The 24,412-nt window shown below is 33.7% G+C and overlaps 1 protein-coding gene across 27 annotated transcripts in view; it reads right to left on the bottom strand.

Moving 5' to 3' along the window:
- Window positions 1-24,412, bottom strand: part of LOC137251880 (supervillin-like) — a 505,292-nt gene that overhangs the window by 366,329 nt on the left and 114,551 nt on the right. For 24 of the 27 annotated variants that reach the window (XM_067786812.1, XM_067786789.1, XM_067786791.1 and 21 more), the window contains one exon: window positions 1,353-1,957. The exons of 1 other annotated variant lie outside the window; for it this stretch is intronic. In XM_067786812.1, the coding sequence (XP_067642913.1) occupies window positions 1,353-1,957 (605 nt within the window). Of the gene's footprint in view, window positions 1-1,352; window positions 1,958-15,729; window positions 16,030-24,412 lie in introns of those variants that run through there. 2 more of the 27 variants (XM_067786816.1, XM_067786815.1) reach the window with 2 other exon arrangements.

The following is a 24,412-nucleotide window of genomic DNA, read 5'->3' as shown; positions in this document are numbered from 1 at the left end:
TACAAAAAAAAAATTTAATTCCAAATAGACTTTTTTAAAGAAACCCTCTAGAAACCTCAACAACCTGTCAGGCCAAGTATTAGACTTGGCCGAATTTTAAGAGGCTAACATTTTGACAGGAGAGGACAAGAGGACAAAGAGCAGGCACAATTTTATTGACACATTACAAAAATGTTTGCGTCAGTTGAGTGATAGAAATTTAGTTTTGTGAAGGGAAAAACAACCCAACTCCCAAATGAAATAATTTTTGATGTATGTATATTGAAACGATTTTCCGTCATCCCTTGCCAAATTTGGTTTGGAGACAAACCGGTTTCGGCGTCGTGCCATCTTCAGTGCAATTTTTCGATATATCTAAAAAATCGTATCCAAAACCCACACATTAAAATTTTAAAGAACTGCCAGACAGCCAAGTAAACACGTTCGGCGAATATAGCGAAAAAAAGGAATGCTCAGTAAGTAGTATTTACAACTACTGTTTTTTAAACCAAATAAAAACGATTAAAAAATTATGTACACTTCTAATTTACTAAAAAACCACCAAGAGTTTAAATATATTGCTAAAAATAAAATATTTCATTTGTGAAAAGTGCTGTAAGTCATAAATTCTTTTTGTGCAATCCGTGTCTCGTCAGTTAATTTTTTGGATCGGGTAACTTTTTTGAACCGGTTACTTTTTTGAAACCATTTACTTTCTTGGAACCCGTTATTTTTGGAACCAATTACTTTTTCAAACTTGGGTTCTTTTTGAAACTTTCGACTTATTGAAACAACCTACTCTTTTGAAACTAGATACTTTTTGAAAGATTCTGTTCTATGGCACTCATAACTTCTTTTTCAAAAATGGTAATTTTTGGAAACCTGTAGTATAACATTACATTTTTATAAAAAAAAAGTTAAAAAAGTAAAAAGAATGGTTCGTTATAAGATTGTTATGCGGACGTCTGAGACCTCAAGAACTTCTACCTTTAACAATCTTTTAACCCGGCCTATTTCGTACTAAAATACATCCGCGATGATAATTTTGACCTCATTGCACAGAAATATATATTCTGATATATATATTTTTTCGATTTGGAAGGATAAAAACAGCCTTCAACATCATAGCAGAACATTTTCCAAACTTGATTGAAAGCACAAAGTTCTTCATTTCTATAAAAATTACAGGCATTCTTACGTGTTAGAATGATATGACCCGACTATAGGTTATTATTTCATTATAACGCTCATCGCACTAAGCTGAGCAGGGTGACTAATACAACAGACAAAAATATATTGTAATATATGTTCCTAGGCTAGACCTAACAAAAGGTCATAAGAATTTCAAATATCATATACAAATTTTTACTTACCTCGTCGCGGTGAAGTTTGTCCCTCACGACTGAGCCCTGCTGCAGTTGATGCTGCTCCCTCTACACTTTTTTTCTTCTCTTGCATTTGTTGGAACATATTAGCACGTGCGCGTACACTATTTTGACGTGACAAACCACCACTACCAACAACACTACCAGAACCTTCGCGCTGACTCTGAACACCTTCTGATGTTGCCAATAAGCTACTATCATTAATACCGGACATTTCAAAGATACGTTCACTATCACTACCCAACGATAGGGTTAACTGTTCACTTATACTATTAGAGTTGTTGTAACTATTGGTAGTCGGTGTTGTCGTAGTATCACTTACTGAATTAAGTTGCCTAAGTGGTGGTGTACTGGTGGCGACAGTTTCAGCTCCAATTCCTGCGTTAAATTGATTGCATTGATATTGTTGAGGATGCACCGGTTGCGTTGCGCAACGCGTAAGTGTGTAGGTGCTACCAGGTGTGTGGCTGGACGCTGCAGAGGGGGCGTTTAAATGTGCAAATGTAGTATAGTTGAGACCAGCGTCTAATGATTTGGCTGGTTTGAACGCCGATGTGGAGGAGGTGTCGAGTGGCGATGCGTTGGCCTTGAAGCTGTGCGGGCAGTAGAAAATTTCACGAAAGATTAATTGAGGTGTTTATTGATGATATCTTTTTATATATCAAACACTTTTAGTGCACAAAGAAATTTTGTGGTTAAAAAATAATTTTTAATGGTTTTCGGCTCATAAATATGCGCATTTACTTGTAATGCGATAAATGCGGCGACTTTGAGGTATTTGATAATTTTTATCAATAATATGATTTTGCACTTCACAAAATAATCTTTATCGTTATTGGCACGTCGAGTGTATAGATAATTGTAGCATTAAACAAATATTTAAAGTTTTCATCGATATGCACAAGCATTTACTTATTTACAGCATCGAACAGAAAAATAGTGGCAATTTCACAAATATCGTCAAATAAATTCTCCTTTTTTATTTTCGATATTTTAAGAAAAAAATTCTACCAATTTTGTAACTGAAACCATGCACACAAATCCAAAATCGTTTTCGAAAGAATTCGAAAATTCGAGAAAGTTTCTAATTACTTCCTTTATATTAGGTCGGTTAAATGTTTATCCGCTTTTCATACAAATCTTGCAATCGATTTTTAAGTAACTTCTCATTGAGCTACAAACGTGAAACTTTACACATAGGTTAGAACACCGTGACAATGCAACAAAAGGAAAAAAATAATCCGTTAGGTGGCGCACGGATTGAAATAATTAGATAAGAATTTGAAAATTTTCAAACCATCTTTTAAGTAACTGCTCGATGAGCTAGAGACTTGAAATTTCAAACTTAATTCAGAGGTCGATGACATGATACAAAAGATTCGCTAAGGGGTGCAATGGATGAGATATTTAGAAAAATCGTACGGAACGGAGGGAATTTTGGGATTGATTTTTATGTAAGTTCTCATTGAGCTACAACTGTAAAGCTTCACAGATAGGATAAGACGCCAAGAAAATTTAAGAAAAACAGAAAAAAATTCCGTTAGGTGGCACACGGACCGAAATATTTAGATAAGAATTTGGAAATTTGGTGTTTTGAGATCGATTTTAAAGTAACTTCTCATTGAGCTACAAACATGAAACCTCAAAAACAGGTTAAGACACCGTGACAAAGGAACAAAAGGAGAAAAAATACCGTACGGTGGCGCACGGATCGAAAAAATTAGATAATAATTTGGAAATTTGAAACCCGGTTTTAAGTAACTTCTCGTTGAGCTAGAGGCTAAAAATTTAGAGCTTAATTCAGAGGTCGATGACAGCCGATGACACAATACAAAAAGTTTCGCTAGGGGGCGCACGGACTGAGATATTTTCAAAAATCAAACGAAACGGAGGGAATTTTGGGATTGATTTTTATGTAAGTTCTCATTGAGCTACAAGCGTAAAACTTAACAGGTATGTTAAGACACCGAGAAAATGTAAGAAAAGGAGAAAATAAAAATAAAATAAACAAATTTTAAGCACTTCTTTATATAAATGGACAAAAATCAGCGAAAAATGTCTCCTTATATAAAAACCTTTTCTTGCTAAACTTTAATTTTTAAGTTTTGACATAGAAATTGCAAAAATATTTATGAGAAGTAAAAATACAAAAGTGGAGCGCACATTACTTGGATTGGAAAGTTGGTAGGAAAGGAGATATTATTATTCAATCAATTATGTCAGGCAGCCGGGCAGCCTTACGTGCCTTGAAGTCTTACACAATTTTTTCTGAGCTAGTGGATGAAGACATTGGACTTCTAAATGATCTGGGAGCCAAAAACAAGGTTTTGTTACGATGGGTTTCCCGGAATCAAGGACAGGAGTGTAATGAATATGCAGACTACCTAGCCAAGCAGGGTGCTTTAGCAGCATTCTTTTGTTGATAGCCCTTCTGTGGACTCATATTGAAACCCAGCAAAGGGAGTATGAGCCAAACTCATTAATCTAAGCAGCGAATACCTACGAACTCTCACTGTGCGGGACACTTTAATCTACAATATCACCCAATTAAGTTAAATATATCCGTTACACTAATATGTCGCTTTTGTGACCTGGGGGATGAAACACTTGTTCACATTGTTTGCGAATGCGTCGCTCTGGCAAGATAGAGTCTTTCTATATAGGTGGCGGGACTCTAAATCCCTTCGTGGTATGGTGTAAAAAGCCTGAAGAGGTACTTGAATAGATTTAAAACCTCCACATATAGCAATAGGCTGAAGGGCCAAGCACTGTGATCTAAATAAAGCGCGCAAAGCTCTGAGGCCTTATAATAAAACAAAGTAGAAGTCTCATAAAACTCACATTGATTTTTGAGTTAACTTCCTAAAGTTCGAAATAAAAATTTAGAAATTATCAATAACATTTTTGATAATTCTTGAAATTTAAATTTTTTTCGAAATTCGTTTCACATAGTTTTTATTTAGTTATACAATTCATTTAAGTTTTTTACAATTAAGAAAATAAAAAAGCAAGTAACTGATAAATAGGGCAACCCAAAATATGCAAATATGTTTTTACCCATATCTTTGACTTAAAGCCAAATTGTTGCAATACTAAAACTCATATTTTAGATCTGCCTGCTATAAATAAGCGGGAAATGCAATTTTTTTGCTAAATATGCTTATAAATAAGTATTAACTGCAAAATATGCAAAAATATGCATTTATGATAAAATATACGGAGATATGCTATATAAAGTATGGCTCAAATTTCATATTTTTGGTGAAATAATATGCATATTAGATTCGTTTTAAGGTTACGAGTCTTATAAAAATATGCTATTGCATATTTGGGTTGCCCTGCTTATAAATTTTGCAAATCAATTGTATGCTAGTTTTTTACTCGCAGGTGTACTACATACGCCTATTTATGTAGGTATATAATTTTCATATCAAATTTTCTCAATATTATCACTCCAGATTCCTATCTGCGCTTCGAGGGAGATCTTAAGGCCACAATAGAGGTGGACGGTTGGCGCAAGGGTGCGCAAATGGCGGACGAGGCGATACATCTGTACAAAGATGGTTCCAGAGTAGTGGAAAGAGTAGGGTCTGCGGTATACTGTGCTGATCCGGAAATAAACAAATCCTACAGGCTGCCGGATTACTGTAGCATTTTCCAAGCGGTAATAGAACCGTAACCAAAGCAGTAGAAATCCTGGAAGAGAATAGCTTAAGCTGCAACCGTGTTAACCTTTATATTGACAGTCAGGCAGCAATTAAGGCAATAATCTCGCATAGCACAACATCTAAATGCGTGTTAGAGTGTAAGCAGTCTCTGGAGAGAATCGAGACAGGGAGAAGCATACACTATATTGGGTCCCAGGGCATATGGGAATAGATGGGAATGAAAAAGCGAACGAACTAGCTAAAAAGGGCGCATCCCTTGAAGCTTGCTCCGTAGACGTCCCAATTAGATTGGGCGAGATTAAGCGAAGGCGAGAGGTGCACATGATCGACCAAGCGGGAAAGGCGTGGGTTCAAACGCGGGGCTGTAAAGTGTCGAAGATTATGTGTAGGTCTTACAACCTTAGACTAACACAGTTGCTTCTATCATTAAAAAGAGAGCATTATAGACTCATGACGGGTATTCTGACTGGACATTGCCTTCTGGCGTCACATGCCTTTAAATTAGGCTTAGTCAGTGATAGCAGATGTAGGAAGTGCGGGTTGCAGGAGGAAACGATCGAGAACATTCTGTGCTCGTGCCCTGCACTTGCCAGGCTAAGACTCCAGCTATTAGTCCTAGGAAGCTTCTAGTATTTGCCAAGAGGACGGAGTTATTTTATAACATAGGTCCTGGTTTTTGATAGGGTTTTTCAGTTTGGTCGTTAAAACAAACTTCTGGTAAAACTACGGACTCAATCAGTCTATGTGAGGTCCTCATGGACCGGCCAGTTCAACCTAACCTAACATATCACTCCAGATTACAGCGACAGAGGCTCACTAAGATAATTTATTTCATTTATTTTTAATTTATTAATACAAGTGTGTAAAATCAAAACACTTACTAAAAACCCTTGAGAACTGAATGATAGTATTTTGTATTTTTTTCTTTAAACGTAAAATCGCTTTCAAAAGCTTCTGCGCGCTTGTTCGTTGGTTAAACAAAAACTCACTGCTGACCAAAGAATTTCAATTTTTGTAAACTAAATCAATTAATTACTTCACTTTGCATTTTTTATAGAATTTTCAGTCGATAAGGAATACAATTTTATTTGCCAAAGTTTTTTTTTACACATTCAACATTTTTGTTTTGTATACGTTAGTTAAGCGCTATGTACATGTATAGATTTGTGTATATGTATGTATGTATGCATGTATGTATATATGCGTCGGTATTTATTTTGCAATGGAAAATGCTTCGGATTTCATCAACACCCGTCTACCAATCTACTTATACAAACTTGCAGAACGTGCCAAAAATAAACTAAACAATTTTAAGGAAAACAAGAAAATATTTAAAAATAAAGGGTGTCTCGAAATGTGCGGACGTTTTCAATTGGCTGACTTTAAGGAAGGACGTCGGTTTGGTGTACAAAATATTTTAAATTTCGACTAAAGATATAAACCAAGCTAGCTGTCTGTCTCGCAATTGATACTTAAACCTGGAATCTCCAAATGTCTCTCTAAACCTGCTCTTCGAACAGGCGTTTGAGAGCGTTCCTGATAACAATAACTTAGCCAGGCGATTTGGTAGATGACAGAGGGAGATTCAAAGGGTTGATAAACGCAACACAAAGTTTTATAGCTTCAAAGCTTCTGCAGCCCAATTGTCAACCTCGCCTACGCGAGGCGAATCCTGTTACAAATATGAATGTATCATACACATATTTAGCAGGTGAGGCTCTGGCGACGCCAAGTTCCTCGTAGAACTAGGGGGAGGGAAGGCGGGATGGCCTAGCCGTTTAATGTGGTCATATTAATCGTTTCCGAGATGGTCGGTGCTTTGTCACCGGAACGCACCGGATCTCTATTCGGCAAAGGACCATCAACCCCGATACACCCCCCAAAACGTCTTTATCGTTAATACAACAACAACAGATGGAGAAAGTAACTTTAATGAGGATGAAGACTAGTGAAGTACAATTCGTTGACTGACCCTCGAATTTAACATCTAACACTATTATTCACTTCGCTTCCTGACGCTGGAAATCAAGAGCTCTGTAAATATGCTGATGTTATTGTCTTGTTGCGATTCAAGAAGTTGTATTGCCTAACCCCCTCAATAGCTTCCCCAACCCCTGTTTACTTAGAAGGCAAGGCTCTGATGACCCCAAGTTTTGGAAGGAGGGAGTAGGATGGCCTAGAGAGTTAAATGCAAAGATGTAATTTCGAAAATGTGAAAGGACTTCGTCGGTTGACTACCGAGCGTTAAGAGAAAAAACAACATCCGTTTGTCAATAAATAATTAGAAAGAGAAGTCCAGTGCTTTCTCGACGTACAAAGAGTACGCTCTATCAGTCTCTTGGAGTTAAGGAAAACAGGTGGACACTTGATATCACTTGGTTGCTGTTTTTTAGCCGAAAAACCACGACGAAGGTTTAAGGAGTGTTACGGATATGGGAACTTCCTTGCTGACTATGCACCGATGTTGTTCTACCACTTTCCGGAACAAGCCTAAACCCTACTTCCAAGGGTGCCATTTGTAGCCCTCGAACCTTAGGTGCCACCTAACGAATGGAAATGCCGACGATTGATAGTGCGAAATAAGAGGTTCTCTATCGGTAGACAGTCATCGAACTGCAGGACGCTGTACGACACTTTTGTTTCCGAAACTGATTTCCCTTCAAGCTTGCTTAGAGCCTAGCATATGTAGCTTAAAACGAATACTCTGCCGTTAGACCAAGAGGGTGTCACTGGCGCAAGCGCCTCTACCAGGCGCAGTAAAAAGGCTTAGATGGTTAAGCGAAAATTACTGATGATAATTAGCGCCTTATCATAACCGGCTTGAGGTACAGTGTTGAAACGAGCCTATAATTGGTGCTGCGACTACGTAGCAAAATATGCCCCTGTCAACTCCCGAACTCGCTGGCAGCTTAGCGTGGACAATATAAACCGATGAATTTGTTATTTGTGCTGCTAGATAATGAAATATATTCACAGTCAAGCGACTGCGTTCACATAGCCAACTGAGTAGCAATTTACTGGGTCTGTGATTGCGATTATTAGCAAATGTGATTGTGAACTGCGATTTGAACCATTTTGCTCTTCTATCACCGTTGACGGACAACTGTTAAGGCCTTCGTCTATGTGGGAACCAGCATGAACCGCGAAAACACTGTCAGCTTAGAAATCAAACGGAGAATAAGTCTTGCCAACAAGTGCTATATTGAAATGAGTAGCAAATTGAAAAGTAAAGTCCTCTCTCGAAAAACAAAAATCACGCTCTAAAAGTCGCTCACCATACCTGTCCTGATGTATGGCTCGGAATCAGAGACGGTGCCGAGAGAAGATGAGATGGTTATTGGAATGTTAGAGAGAAAATTGCTCTGGTGTCTGCGATGCTGACGACGAGCATCGAAAGAATAGGTATAATGATGAGGTTTATGATCTTTACGCAGATATGAAGGTAGTGCAGCGAATGAAAGCTTAAAGGATCCACCAGCTAAGTTATGTTATGCGTATGGACAAAGACACTTTGACCAATAACCAATCCACCGCTATTTGGAAGCAGAAGAAGGGGTGACGTCCACTGAGTTGGGAGTGGCAGCTGCAGATTTGATCTTCTTTGTTGCTCCCAAAAAAAAAAAAAAAACAATTTTAAATAGATTTTACTTCCTCTATATTAGCTCGGTTGAATGTTTTGTCCGCTTTTTATAGAAACCTTGCAATCGATTTGCGGCCACCGTGGTGTGATGGGTAGCGTGCTCCGCCTATCACACCGTATGCCCTGGGTTCAACTCCCGGGCAAAGAAACATCAAAATTTTAGAAATAAGATTTTTCAATTAGAAGAAAATTTTTCTAAGCGGGGTCGCCCCTCGGCAGTGTTTGGCAAGCACTCCGGGTGTATTTCTGCCATGAAAAGCTCTCAGTGAAAACTCATCTGCTTTGCAGATGCCGTTCGGAGTCGGCATAAAACATGTAGGTCCCATCCGGCCAATTTGTAGGGAAAATCAAGAGGAGCACGACGCAAATTGGAAGAGAAGCTCGGCCTTAGATCTCTTCGGAGGTTATCGCGCCTTACATTTATTTATTTTTTTTTTTTTTTGCAATCGATTTTTATGTAACTTCTCACTGAGCTACAAACTGGAAACTTTACACATAGGTTAGAACACCGTGACAATGCAACAAAAGGAAAAAAATCCGTTAGGTGGCGCACGGATCGAAATAATTAGGTAAGAATTTGAAAAATTTCAAACCAGCTTTTAAGTAACTTCTCGATGAGCTAGAGACTTTAAATTTCAAACTTAATTCAGAGGTCGATGACAGCCGATGACACGATACAAAAAGATTCGCTAGTTGCGCACGGGATGAGATATTTATAAAAATCAAACGGAACGGAGGGAATTTCGGGATTGATTTTTATGTAAGTTCTCATTGAGCTACAACTGTAAAACTTCACAGATAGGATAAGTCGCCGAGAAAATTTGAGAAAAGGAGAAAAATTCCGTTAGGATAAGAATTTGGAAATTTGGTGATTTGAGATCGATTTTAAAGTAACTTCTCATTGAGCTACAAAAATGAAACCTCAAAGTCAGGTTAAGACACCGTTACAAAAGAACAAAAGGAGAAAAAAATTCCGTTAGTTGGCGCACGGATCGGAAAAATTAGATAATAAATTGGAAATTTGAAACCGGGTTTTAAGTAACTTCTCGATGAGCTAGAGGCTAAAAATTTAGAGCTTAATTCAGAGGTCGATGACAGCCGATGACACAATACAAAAAGTTTCGCAAGGGGGCGCACGGACTGAGATATTCAGAAAAATCAAACGGAACGGAGCGAATTTTGGGACTGATTTTTATGTAAGTTCTCATTGAGATACAAGCGTAAAACTTAACAGATAGGTTAAGACACTGAAAAAATGTAAGAAAAGGAGAAAAAAAAAAAATAAATAAAAAAATAATGTCTCCTTATATAAAGAAATATACTTGCTAAACTTTGATTTTAAAATTTTGACATAGAAATTGCAAAAATATTTATGAGGAATAAAAAATATAAAGGTGGAGCGCAATTGATTGACTAATAATATCTCCTTTCCTACCAACTTTCCAATCCAAGTAATGTGCGCTCCACTTTTATATTTTTACTTCTCATAAATATTTTTGCAATTTCTATGTCAAAAATTTAAAATCAAAGTTTAGCAGGAATATGCTTTTATATAAGGAGACATTTTTCGCTGATTTTTGTCTATTTATATAAAGGAAGTGCTAAAAATTTTTTTATTTTATTTTTATTTTATCTTTTAAATTATGTATATCTTTAAATTTCTCAATTTAAGCATAAAATATATTTTTTATTTTCAACTTTTTTTTCACTTTACACAATCACAAATCAACCGCGCGTTTAAGTGATCAAATGTAATCAACACTGCCGACTAAATCAAGCGTTAACACTTTAACTTAAGCGCATTTAAACTTTTGCTACAAATTTGCTGATTTGCGACAACTGCGCGCTTAACGAACCAACAAAAATTTCCGTACACCGGCGCCACCACCATTAACGTGGTCATTGAAACAATTAAAACGACGGTGACCGATAAGAAATCGACAATAGGCTTTGTTGACCCTTATCACTCTTTATCAATTTTAATTTCATAAATATGCCTTCGAAATCGCTTTATATGATTTTTGTTTACCAAAAAGCGATCAACGCGTTTTATTCGATTAATTTGTCCGCTAGCATTTTTTGACACAAAAACGTTTAAAATCAAATGGCTAAGCTAATTTCGCGCGCGCGTAATGGAAAAATTTTAGCGACGATCGGTGAGCGATGGCGTTTCGCGTATGTGAAAATCTCAACTGAACATAAAAATACAAAACTTATTTTTTTTAGCACAAAAAGCAAAATAAGATCGGCTGAAACGACGGATTATTTTTTTTTTGTTCATTCAAAAAATTATACAAAGAAATCGGACTGTCGAGGAGTGGCACAAAGAAGTAACGGCGGCGACGTTGAAAGGCCGATGGACGTGCAACTAAACATAAAGAGGGGGAGGGCGAAATGTGTGGAGGATACACTAAAAAAGCTTTACTTTGCCTTTCTTTAAAATACATACCTACATACATATGTATATTTACGAAGTATGCAAGTATTTTCACAAGCGTCAAGCGCGTTGAGAGCACACTTTTGCTAATGTTTAGCAAACAAAAATTTTCTGCAGTAATTTTCCTCGTTTTATGTTTTTTTTGTTTTCAGAGCGAATGACGTACGCTTTTGTGTAGTCACATTTTCATTTACTTTTTGAGTTCTTTATTTTGGGATTTTTCTGTTTAGATGCGTTGAAAAAAAAAAAAACCAAAAAAAAAATACTTGAATTGAATGCATCTGTGTGTGTGCGCGCACTGCATATCCAATGTATTTATTTTTAGTCATGCCACGTCGGTAGAATAGTTCATGTTTGAAAAAGAAATTATCATCCAAAAAAAGCCAATGTTTGGCACAGAAACTAGAATTTTTTTATGTTATAAATAAATTGCTAGACTGGATAAGACAAGAGAGCGCCGCGCGTATAGGGAGAATATCTCAAGGAAATTGTGTAGGATGCTTTGTAAATGCCTTTGACCTTTGAAAAATATTTCTGTTTTTGATGGAACAAAATAAAAAAAAAACAAAAACAGGAAATAAAGAATACAATGATTAAAAAAAGTTCAATGAGAAGTCAAGTTGAATAAAAATTAAGAAGTACAAAATGCGGAATACAAAAAATAAAAATCAAATAAAATACTAAAAAAAATTTTAAATAAATACAATTGTTAAAAAATGAATTACATCATTGTTTCTGAATGTACATATGTATCTACGTAAACTTAAATTAAGCTAATTTTGAAAATAATTTTTTTTCAAAATTTAAAATAAAAATATATAATTCGTAATTTTTGTTTTCCAATAAAAAATACAAGAAATTATGTTAAATATTAAAATTTTAATAGTTATATATTTATTTTCGTTTTTAAAACAAGAAAAAAGTTTTACAAAAACGAAGTTATTTTTTTAATTTAAAAAGAAAAAAAAATATTTTTGTGAATTCTTTTTTTTATTAATTTAAACAGAAAATCAAAAATTGTTAATTTAATTTTTTTCAACATTTGAAAAAAGGTTTAATTTTTAATATTTGTTTTCCAATTAAAAAAAAGGTACAAATTTCTAAAATTAAAAAAAAAAAAAAAATAGTTTTATAAAAAAAAATTAAAAAAATGTTCAAATTATTTTCAGCATATGAAAGCAAATTTTAATTTTGTGACATTTAATTACCAATAAAAGAAAAAATACCTATTGTTTTTGTTTTTATCGGCCTATTGATAAATGAAATAACAATAATTATCATTAGAAAAAAAAATATTGTTCTGGCCTTGAGTTCGAATCGAACCTTGAAAAAATACCTACACTTTATAAAAATTTGACTTAAAAATTAAAATCTTAAAGGGCCAGGCATTTATTTTCTTTTAGATGTAAAAAACCAACTTTTTCAATATTTAGAAGAAAAAATACATTTTGTGATCCATTTCAAAAAATACACAAGCTTTCTAAAAGACATTTTTTTTGGTTAAATTAAATGAAAATGATATTTAAATTTTTTTTTCAGCAACATAAAATATTCACCTGTAGTATTTGTAAAAAAATACACAGCTTTTTAAGAAATTTTAGTTAAGTAATTTAATAATTATTTTCGTTTCAACTTTAAAACATAAAAATAAACATTTGTCCTAAAAGCAAAATATTTTCAAAATTTAAAATAACAATAATTATTTTCTGATAATTGTTTTCAATTTAAGGAAATATAGGCATTTTTTATTTAAAACAAAATTACAAATTTTTAATTAGAAACAATTCAAGTTTCGCTTATATTTCACAAAAAAAATAAATAATAATGTGTAGCAAAAACGAATTTATTTTCGTCAATTTCATTCTAAACTAAATTTTTATTTGTCTACGAAAAATGAATCTTTTCTACTTCATTTTAAAAATTTGGGAGTGTAAATATTTATTTTATGCTAATTTTTGTCTTAAAATTAAAAAGAAATTAAAATATTTTTAAATAATTTTGTTTTTTTTTCGTACTTATTATTTTTTTATTTCATACTAAAATATTTATTTTGTGATAAACAATTTGAAATTTCAAAAAAGAAAATTCACAAATTAAAAGTTATTTGAAGAAAAAGTTAAAACCTAATTATAAGAACTTATTTTGGTTTGATTCGAGCTAGAGAGAATTCGAGAGTTTTCTCACAATCAATATGTAATAACTTTTCCTTTTCAATAAAAAAAAAAACGCAAGAATATTAAAAAAAATATTTTTTTCCAAACTTAAAATTTATTTATTTTCTCTTGATATTTGTTTTAAAATTTACAGAAGAAAATTTAAAATAATGTTTAAAAAGAAAATTTCTATTCAAATTCAAGTAATGACTAATTTTTTTTCGAAACTAAAAAATAAAACGAAAAAAAATATTTAAACAGCAAATTTATTTTTAAATTGAAAGAGGAATAAAGCAAAAATTTTTTTTTAGTTTGGAGAGGAACGTATCATTCGTTAAAATAAAAAAAAAACAGACATTTTACAATCAAATTTGTTCTCAAAATTTAAAACTAAGAAAATTAAAAAAAAAACAATTGATTTTTTAAAGGAAAATATATTTTTTTTTTGCAAAATTTTGAAAACGCCGCCCAAAGTTATTGAATTACTATATTTACATACATATGTATATTCGTGATATGTGCTTTCAAAATTAAATTAGTTCCCCAATGTTGAAGGTTTGTTTCAAAAACTAGGTAAAACCCCAGGAAAACGAAATTAATTTTCATAGTTTTTCAAAATATTTTTTTTTTTTTTTGAAATTGTTAAATCTCGAAGAAAGAAACATTTCTTGCCAAATCTCTTTTCAAGTTTTAAAATTTCAAATTAAAACAAAATTTAAGTTGTTTAAAATTATTGACTTTGAAATTAAAAAAAAAAAACGAAAAGGAATTATTAAAAGCAAACTAATTTTTAAATATCGAGAGGATTGAAAAAGAACAATTGGTAATCCGATCAGTTCTTCATTAATAAATTATTAGTGAAAGGCTTTACTCACTCATCTTAAATTTTCTTATCATTTTTACTTTCCAATAAAAAAACTTTCAAAAATTTTTCCAAATTAATTTTTTGGCTATATGAGAAAAAATGCACGTTTTTAAAACTAAGTTATTTTTTCAAAATTTAAGACTAAGAAAATGTTAGTAACTCGATTCGAAAAAAATTTATTTCGGATTTGACAACTTTCGGATCGCATTTCCGTTCGAATCGAGATACATAATAAGTCCTCTGATCTTATTATAAACTCTATAGGAATAACGACCTTCTTTTAAAAATTCAAATTTGAATTCAAAAACAAATGATATGCAAAATAATGCAACCGATCGGAAACCAATATAAAACAAGTAAGGACGGGACTGTCTTCGGCTGTGCCGAAGACTTCATGCCTTTCATGAACGGGGCTGAACAATAATCTTATCCCATTTGTAATCACCAAATAATCGGATGTATGTATAAGATAAGAAATATATAGTGAACAGATGTACATACCTAAACGATTTTTAAGATAAATATAACGGCCACCGATGGTAGCGTGCTCCGCCTATCACACCGTATGCCCTGGGTTCAACTCCCGGGCAAAGCAAAATCAAAATTTTAGAAATAAGATTTTTCAATTAGAAGCAAATTTTTCTAAGCGGGGTCGCCCCTCGGCAGTGTCTGGCAAGCGCTCCGATTGTATTTCTGCCATGAAAAGCTCTCAGTGAAAACTCATCTGCCTTGCAGATGCCGTTCGGAGTCGGCATAAAACATGTAGGTCCCGTCCGGCCAATTTGTAGGGAAAAATCAAGAGGAGCACGACGCAAATTGGAAGAGAAGCTCGGCCTTAGATCTCTTCGGAGGTTATCGCGCCTTACATTTATTTATTTTTATTTATAAAATAAAAAATGGCAAAAAACCCCCTTATCTGAAAGATCGGTTTTATGGGATATATATTATATATAGCTGCAATCAAAGTGATTTTTTCAGGATATCTTCTATGATATATTAGAATATATATCACCGAGTTTCACGTTTATACTTTCTAAATTGCGGCAGGAATGACCAAAATCGTCTTATCTGAACGATCGGTATTATGGGAGATATATGTTATAGTGGTCCGATCCTACCGGATCCGACAAATGTCTAATATAATACAAAAATATATCATTGTGCCAAATTTCATTGAGATATCTTAAAATTTGAGGGACTAGTTTGCGTTCAAACAGACAGATGAACAGATTTAAATTAGAAAAACGTACACTTTCCTAAAATCAAGTTTGTTTTCAAATTTAAAGGAAAGCATAATTTTCCGCAAAATTTTGTTTTAAACCTAAAAAAAAAATTAAAACAAAAAATTTGAAAAATTTGGAAGAACCACACAAAATATTTTACAAATAAAATTTCAATGTTAGAGAAAATTACTTATTTACAGACGTTTTTTGTTTTCAAATTTTAAAGAAAAAGATGTTTTAAAAAATAATTGTATCTAAAATTTCGAAAGGGCAATAATTAAAACCAGAACCGAAACATTTTTCGAAAACGAAACGCTATTCTGATTCGGTGTCATACTTTGAATAAAAAAAATAAATAATTTTTAAGATACAAATTTACCTTGCAAATAAAAGAAAACATCTGGAGCAGTCCATAGTTTAAGCAGCAAAATATTCTTCTTTCAATTATTTTGCCGGTTAACTGTAACACTAACACTTAATTGATATTAAAATTACCGTTCTATTAGGCTCGCTGTATACATTTTGTCACGCCTCTTAATTTTTCTCAAATATAAACTAGAAATTAACTAAACGCTCTTATTCCTCTGTTATTAACTTGTTGGCAAAAAATATAAACCAACAACTTGGAAATATTCACTTTGTGGGCTTAAATCTCGTATTTAACCAACAACAACCACCCGCTTGCAAAACCGAATTGTAACTAAAGAATAATAAACGTCAAAACTGTCGAAGCCCATAGAATTGTCAAGTGAATGAAAAAGAACGTTAACACTAATGACTGTTTTTGTTTGTTATTGTTGTTGTTGTTATGCCTTAGTATATATCATAGTAACGTGGTTGTGCTCTGGTTGTTCTTGTTGTATTAACGACTATGTACAACATATGTTTTAGATTTTGTTGTGCTTTTTGTTTATCTTTAATGATCTCGTTTTTATTATATTTGCTAAAACTTATTTGATATTGTTGTTTTTTGTTCTTTTTTTATGCTCTACCTTTTACACCTTTTTTCTGCAATTAACAGTAAAATGACAATAAAAGACAACGGCTCATCGTTGACTTTTTGGGTGGCACCACGGTAGGTATATGGCTGTCAAAGCGGTGCGTGGAAAGCGCGGGGTTTGGCATAGACCAAAAGCGATGTGTGAATGTTAATAAAGAACATCATCAACGATGTTGATGATCATCGTCATAAAACAGCCAACTCTCTCGCACGTTAATTAGCATAAGTATTATAAAAAATTATTAGCCGCTGCGATAAATAAACAAAAAAATGAATTACAAAAAAAAAAAATTTTAAAAACCATTTTGTAAAAACTCATTGACAAATTGCGCAGGTGAATGAGGTGAATGAACGATTGACTCTGCTTTGGTTCTTTGCACCGCTCGATGTATTGTGCACTACGTTTGGTTCACGGGCAATGCATTGCGCTTCGTTAGAATTTTTGCGGTTTTCGCTGGAAAATTTTTAAATTAATTTTTTTGCAGATTTTTCTTTTTCTCTATGTTTGTTATATTTATGTTTTATGGTACCCACAAATGTCATTGAGTTTTTGTAAAAACAAGATTTTCGCATTAATGACGTTGACAATAAACACAACTAGAACAAGCAAAAAACCGGACACAGTCCACTTCGTCCACAGTGAAGGTTAACAAGTAAGGACGGGACTGTCTTCGGCTGGGCCGAAGACTTCATACCTTTCATGAATGGGGCTGAACAATAATCTTATCCCATTCGTAATCTCCGAATAATCGGATGTATAAGATAAGAAATATATAGTGAACAGATCTACATACCTAAACGATTTTTAAGATAAATATAAAATAAAAAATAGGTAGGTACTTTGTGTGAGGGTGCCAAGTTTAGGTTTTTTGTGGTCTGCGTGTAAAAACTATGACTACGAATCACATATTTCAACAATATATGACGTAAACGTAACTATTTGATGAAATTTTATGAATTTTGAAGCTTCTAGCCGTAAAAAAGGGGCAAAAAATACAGTTTATATGGGGCATATAATATATGTACCACCGATCTCTATGATTTTTTCAGACAACAATATATGCTATATACGTAAACATTTGGTGAAATTTGAAGCTTCTAGCTGTTAAAATGGGGCAGAAATTTCGCAAAGTTTCTTATCTGAACAATCGGTTGTATGAGATATATACTATATATACCACCGATCTCAATGATTTTTTCAGACAACAATATATACTATACACGTAAGCATTTGGTGAAATTTGAAGCTTCTAGCTGTTAAAATGGGGAAGAAATTGTGCAAAGTTTCTTATTTGAACAATCGGCTGTATGAGATTATATATACCACCGGTCTCTATGATTTTTTCAGACAACAATATATGCTATACACGTAAACATTTGGTGAAATTTGAACATATCTAAACGATTTTTAAGATAAATATAAAATAAAAAATAGGTAGGTACTTTGTGTGAGGGTGCCAAGTTTAGGTTTTTTGTGGTCTGCGTGTAAAAACTATGACTACGAATCACGTATTTCAACAATATGTGACGTAAACGTAACTATTTGATGAAATTTTATGAGTTTTGAAGCTTCTAGCCGTAAAAAAGGGGCAAAAAAATACAGTTTATATGGGGTATATAATATATGTACCACCGATCTCTATGATTTTTTCAGACAACAATATATACTATACACGTAAACATTTGGTGAAATTTGAACATACATATCTAAACGATTTTTAAGATAAATATAAAATAAAAAATAGGTAGGTACTTTGTGTGAGGATGCAAAGCTTAACGTTTTTTGTGGTCTGCGTGTAAAAACTATGACTACGAATCACGTATTTCAACAATATATGACGTAAACGTAACTATTTGATGAAATTTGATGAATTTTGAAGCTTCTATCCGTAAAAAGGGGGCAAAATTGACAGTTTATATGAAGTATATAATATATATACCACCGATCTCTATGATTTTTTCAGACAAATATATGCTATATACGTCAGCATTTGGTGAAATTTGAAGCTTCTAGCTGTTAAAATGGGGAAGAAATTGCGCAAAGTTTCTTATCTGAACAATCGGTTGTATGAGATATATACTATGTATACCACCGATCTCAATGATTTTTTCAGACATCAATATATGCTATACACGTAAGCATTTGGTGAAATTTGAAGCTTCTAGCTGTTAAAATGGGGCCGAAATCGCAAAAAAAAAAATAATTATATATACTATATATACCATCATATACATATATATTATATATGTATATCACCGATCTCTATGATTTTTTGACACAACAATATATACTATATACGTAAGCAATCGGTGAAATTTGAAGCTTATAGCTGTTAAAATGGGGTAGAAATTGCGAAAAGTTTCTTATCTGAACAATCGGTTGTATTAGATATATACTATATATACAACCGATCTCTATGATTTTTTCAGACATCAATATATGCTATACACGTAAGCATTTGGTGAACTTTGAAGCTTCTAGCTGTTAAAATGGGGCTAAAATTGCGAAATGTTTCTTATCTGAACAATCGGTTGTATGAGATATATACTATGTATACCACCGATCTCAATGATTTTTTCAGATATCAATATATGCTATACACGTAAGCATTTGGTGAAATTTGAAGCTTCTAGCTGCTAAAATGTGGCCGAAATCGCAAAAAAAAAAATATATATACTATATATATATACTATATATACCACCATATATATACTATATATACCACCGATATGTATGATTTTTTCAGACAACAATATACGCCATATACGTAAGCATTCGGTGAAATTTGAAGCTTCTAGCTGTTAAAATGGGGCTAAAATTGCGAAATGTTTCTTATCTGAACAATCGGTTGTATGAGATATATACTATGTATTCCACCTATCTCAATGATTTTTTCAGACATCAATATATGCTATACACGTAAGCATTTTGTGAAATTTGAAGCTTCTAGCTGCTAAAATGGGGCCGAAATCGCAAAAAAATATATATATATACTATATATATACTATATATACCACCATATATATACTATATATACCACCGATCTGTATGATTTTTTCAGACAACAATATATGCTATATACGTAAGCACTCGTTGATATTTGAAGACTCTAGCTCTTAAAATAGGGCAGCAATTACGAAATGTTTCTTATCTGAACAATCGGTTGTGGGGGATATATACTATATATACGACCGATCTCATAAATTTTTTGCAGGCAACAATATGTGCAATATACGAAATTATATGGTGAAGTTTGAAGCTTAAATCTGTTAAATTGAGTAAGATATTACAAAAATCCTCTTTTTCTGAAAAATCGGTTGTATGGAGGATATATGCTATAGTGGTCCGATCCGGCCGGTTCCGACAAATGTCTAATCGGACACCCAAATACACCCGCTCACCAAATTTTATCAAGATATCTCAAAAATTGAGGGACTAGTTTGCATACAAACAGACAGACGGACAGACGGACATGGCTAAATCAACTCAGCTCTTCAACCTGATTATTTCGGTATACTTAATGGTGGGTCTATCTATTTTCCTTTAAGGACTTACAATTTTGGGTTTCGTGACGAAATTAATATACCATTTCATTTTCACGAAAGGTATAAAAAGAGTGTGACAAGATGTGTAAAATGCTGACAACAAATAAAAAGGTTTTACGTTATTTCTTTACAAATATAGATACAATAGTGAAAAAAAATAAAGCAGCCGACAAATGAGGCAATTGCTCTAAACCAATATTGGCACTCGAGGCCAACGGCCGTCAAATATTAGATAATCAGAGTGGGATTCTTCTGAAGCGGATGAAGAATTAAGCTGGAAAAATTCGTCGACCGCAATTACTGCTGGGACGAATACAGGGATCTAAAACCGAAAATTAACTGGGCAAAGTGGTCCGCATCGAAAATTTTCTAACGAAACAACAATATCAAGGAAATTCCTATCTAGGGTCGAATTAATTCAGTAACAGATAAAATGATGAGGAAATGGACATGTTGTAGTGGAGAGTGCCTCAGACGTTCATGGATGCACATTTTCCAGCGACAGATGATGTGGATGAGTCGATAGCCCATACTTACATTCCAATGGTGGGGTGAGTGGAGTCGTCACTGTTTGTGACTTAAACAAAATCGATTGGGCGCCAAACATATACATAGAATGGCATCATTCTTGGATGGTGACTCGCATCAGCCGCTTATACCACAAAGACCTAACATCTTTTCTGCTCAAAATCCTTTAAAGCCAAGTAGATTCAAATAATTTGTTAACACCCAAAGAACCACTTCGAACGAATCTATGATGATCTATGCGCATGTGTACTAAGTTTAGCAAGTTTAGACAATCGAGGAGCTGTAATAACTAACCGCGCAGCTAAAAAGCGAGGAAGCTGAAGAAAGAAAGATTGTAGTTCATAGTTTGCAAGTCGAACATGGACGAAATGCTGTTTTCTGCAGCACAACACGTATACAAACTGGGTCGATAAATTAACCCATATCGCGCCATCGATTTTTCGATAGGATTTAGGCTCAGGAAAAAAGGTCCACTGCGCATACCCAAAAAATAGTTTTCGAGCCTGCCAAAGGGTAAATTTTTCAACCAAAACACTCAAAAAACTGTTGTAAAAACGTTGGCGATAACAGTTTTTTGAGAAAAAAAATATTTTTTGGGTTTTGGGGAGTGTTTTGGTCGAAAAATTGACCCTTTCGTCATTTTTTTTTCGCAGGCTCGAAAATTTTTTTTTTGGGTATGCGCAGTGGAACTTTTTTTCCTGAGCCACAATCCTATCGATAAATCGATGGCGCGATATCGGTTAACTTTCGTCCATACAAATCGACCCAGGTTAACGTATACACTTAAAACAAGTCGGTAGGCATTGCCACGCATGAACATAGAAAAACCTTTGAAATGCAAGGAGTACTTCTTTAGTGAATTCCTAGATATGGTGGGGCTTTTAAAAATAACCAGAAACAAGCGATCATAGAGGGTCTTAATTATATTGAAGAACATTCAACATACTATCACTAATTGATTAGTCCGGTCGTCACCAGAACAGTCAAACTTACGGCGTACTCAGGCGAACCTTAAAAATCATAAATGTAAAATATTTGCCAACGAGCCCTGTGATGGATTAAGCGCTTCTGGATATATATACATATGTTGTCATCTGAATACCAGTTGACCGCCAACGCTGAGAAGATGGATGAGGTTTTGTTCATTAGGAGGAAAGAAACAAAAATATTTGGGAGAAAATGTAGACAGCAATTTGTCATCAAAGCTCAATGTAGAGGAGAGAGTAAAGAATGCATGTAAAAAAGTAAACGGAGTGTACATTGGGTGCACTCTCTCATTGGCTATTCACAAAGATTGTGAAGTCTTTCCTGTCGGGAGTCCCAATGGTTCCAAACTAATGGAGGAGGTATCATATTCCGTATACTGCTGATCCGGGAATAAGCAGATCAAACAAACAGGCAGATAACTGGGGCACTTTTTAGGTGGAAGTGGTAGCCATCACCAAGATATTGTAGGAAAACTGCAACTGCGTTAACTTTAACATTAATTACAGCCAAGCGGTCGTTAAAGCGATAATCTCGCATAGTACTACAACTGGAAGTGTTTTATAGCTCAAAAGAGCACTAGAAACAAATGATCCTCAGAGGCCTTGAATCGTATAACATAATCTTCTCAATAAGATGGTGTGAGTTACGCATGATAATCAGGCGAGGACTAGAAACAAGAGTGGAGTTGCAGAGTATCTAAATATAGGTGGAAGCCGACATTTTGTTAAAAAAAATCGTCTTGCTACTAAAAAGAGAGACTATAAGCGCATGACTATTGAACTCATGTCTTGTTTAAAGTTTCAGAGCCACGAAGCGGAACAACTTCCTAGAAAGTTTCTAGTATTTGCCAGGAGGACAGAGTTGCTGAGTTTTGAAGCTGTTTTCAGTTTTGTTGACGAACAAATGAACTTGAAATGAAATTTTTTGAACTTGAATTGTAATTTCCTGAATTCTAAATGGAATTTCTGAATTTGAACTATAATTTTTTGAACTTGAAATTGAAATTCTGAATTTGTATTGTAATTTTCTGAACTTGAAATGGAAATTCTGAACTTGAATTGTAATCTTCCGAACTTGAATTGTAATTTTCTGAATTTAAATTGGAAATTCTGTACTTGAATTGTATTTTTCTGAACTTGAATTGTAGTTTTCTGAACTTGAATTGTAATTTTCTGAATTTAGTTCGGAAGTTCTGGACTTAAATTTTAATTTTCTGAACTTGAATTGTAATTTTCTGAATTTAAATTGGTAATTCTGAACCTGAACTGCAATTTTCTGAACTTAAATTGGAAATTCTGAACTTGAATTGTAATTTTCTGAATTTAAATTGAAAATTCTGAACTTGAATTGAAATTTTCTGAACTTGAATTGTAAATTTCTGAACATGAATTGTAAATTTCTGAACTTAAACTGAAAAAGGTATAGTAACAATATGAATACATTTAGCCTCGTGATTTCTCCGTCGCTGCAACCAAGCCTAATCTACATATATGGAAATTATTTCGACATCTATCCGCACGCATATTTGGCACCAATGAAAAGGAAAGGCCGTTACCGCATTGGGCGAAACAAGTGGAGAAAGATTTGGTGTTTCCAACTGGCGTCAGTAATCCAAAAGGATAAATGGCTGACGCTGAATGGCAATAATGATGATGAATGATCAACTCGAAAACATTCTCGAAATAATACTAAGACTTATCTCACTTTCTGCTACGGTAACTAAATCGAATTAAAACCAGAAAAAATTTCAATAAGTTACATGATTCTGCACGTTTTGATTTTGCAGTAATTAGATCTCTTTACCGTTTTACTTTGATATCCAATTTGACATACAAGCCTGACAGCGAGGTGGGCAAATTAGTCAAATACTTAGTCAATCAGTCAGTTAAGCAATTATGTAACAAATAAGCTGCTTAGACGCAATCAATGCTTATACCAAGAATGGCAACGATAACGAAATAATTAACAAAGTGAATGGAAACATGTGTTTTAAAGGGTGATTGAATTAGAGTGAGGAAGAAGCGCAAGTGGCAAGGGGAATGAAGACATTAATGCAGGTTATACCGTAATATGTATGAATTCCATGAGTGTAAATAAATAAACAAAAATATTAATAGATTTACTATATACATATGTATATAAGCGCATGACCGTTTACCACACTTGTCTTCCATTAAAAATATCTGCTATAAAATTGCAACATATCTTTCACTTTTTATACTCAGTTGAGCAGAGCTCACAGAGTATATTAAGTTTGATTGGATAACGGTTGGTTGTACATATATAAAGGAATCGAGATAGATATAGACTTCCATATATCAAAATAATCAGGATCGAAAAAAAATTTGATTGAGCCATGTCCGTCCGTCCGTCCGTCCGTCCGTTAACACGATAACTTGAGTAAATTTTGAGGTATCTTGATGAAATTTGGTATGTATATTCCTGAGCACTCATCTCAGATCGCTATTTAAAATGAACGATATCGGACTATAACCACGCCCACTTATTCGATATCGAAAATTTCGAAAAACCGAAAAAGTGCGATAATTCATTACAAAAGACAGATAAAGCGACGAAACTTGGTAGATGAGTTGAACTTATGACGCAGAATAGAAAATTAGTAAAATTTTGGACAATGGGCGTGGCACCGCCCACTTTTAAAAGAAGGTAATTTAGAAGTTTTGCAAGCTGTAATTTGGCAGTCGTTGAAGATATCATGATGAACTTTGGCAGGAACGTTACTGCTATTACTATATGTGCGCTCAATAAAAATTAGCAAAATCGGAGAAGGACCACGCCTACTTTTAAAAAAAAATTTTTTTTAAAGTAAAATTTTAACAAAAAATTTTATATCTTTACAGTATATAAGTAAATTATGTCAAGATTCAACTCCAGTAATGATATGGTGCAACAAAATACAAAAATAAAAGAAAATTTCAAAATGGGCGTGGCTCCGCCCTTTTTCATTTAATTTGTCTAGGATACTTTTAACGCCATAATT

Source organism: Eurosta solidaginis, chromosome 5 (genome assembly GCF_040869045.1).
Source record: "Eurosta solidaginis isolate ZX-2024a chromosome 5, ASM4086904v1, whole genome shotgun sequence".
NCBI classification, from domain to species: domain Eukaryota; kingdom Metazoa; phylum Arthropoda; class Insecta; order Diptera; family Tephritidae; genus Eurosta; species Eurosta solidaginis.
The sequence above is the reverse complement of the archived record's forward strand: the minus strand, read 5'-3'. Positions and strand labels throughout refer to the sequence as shown.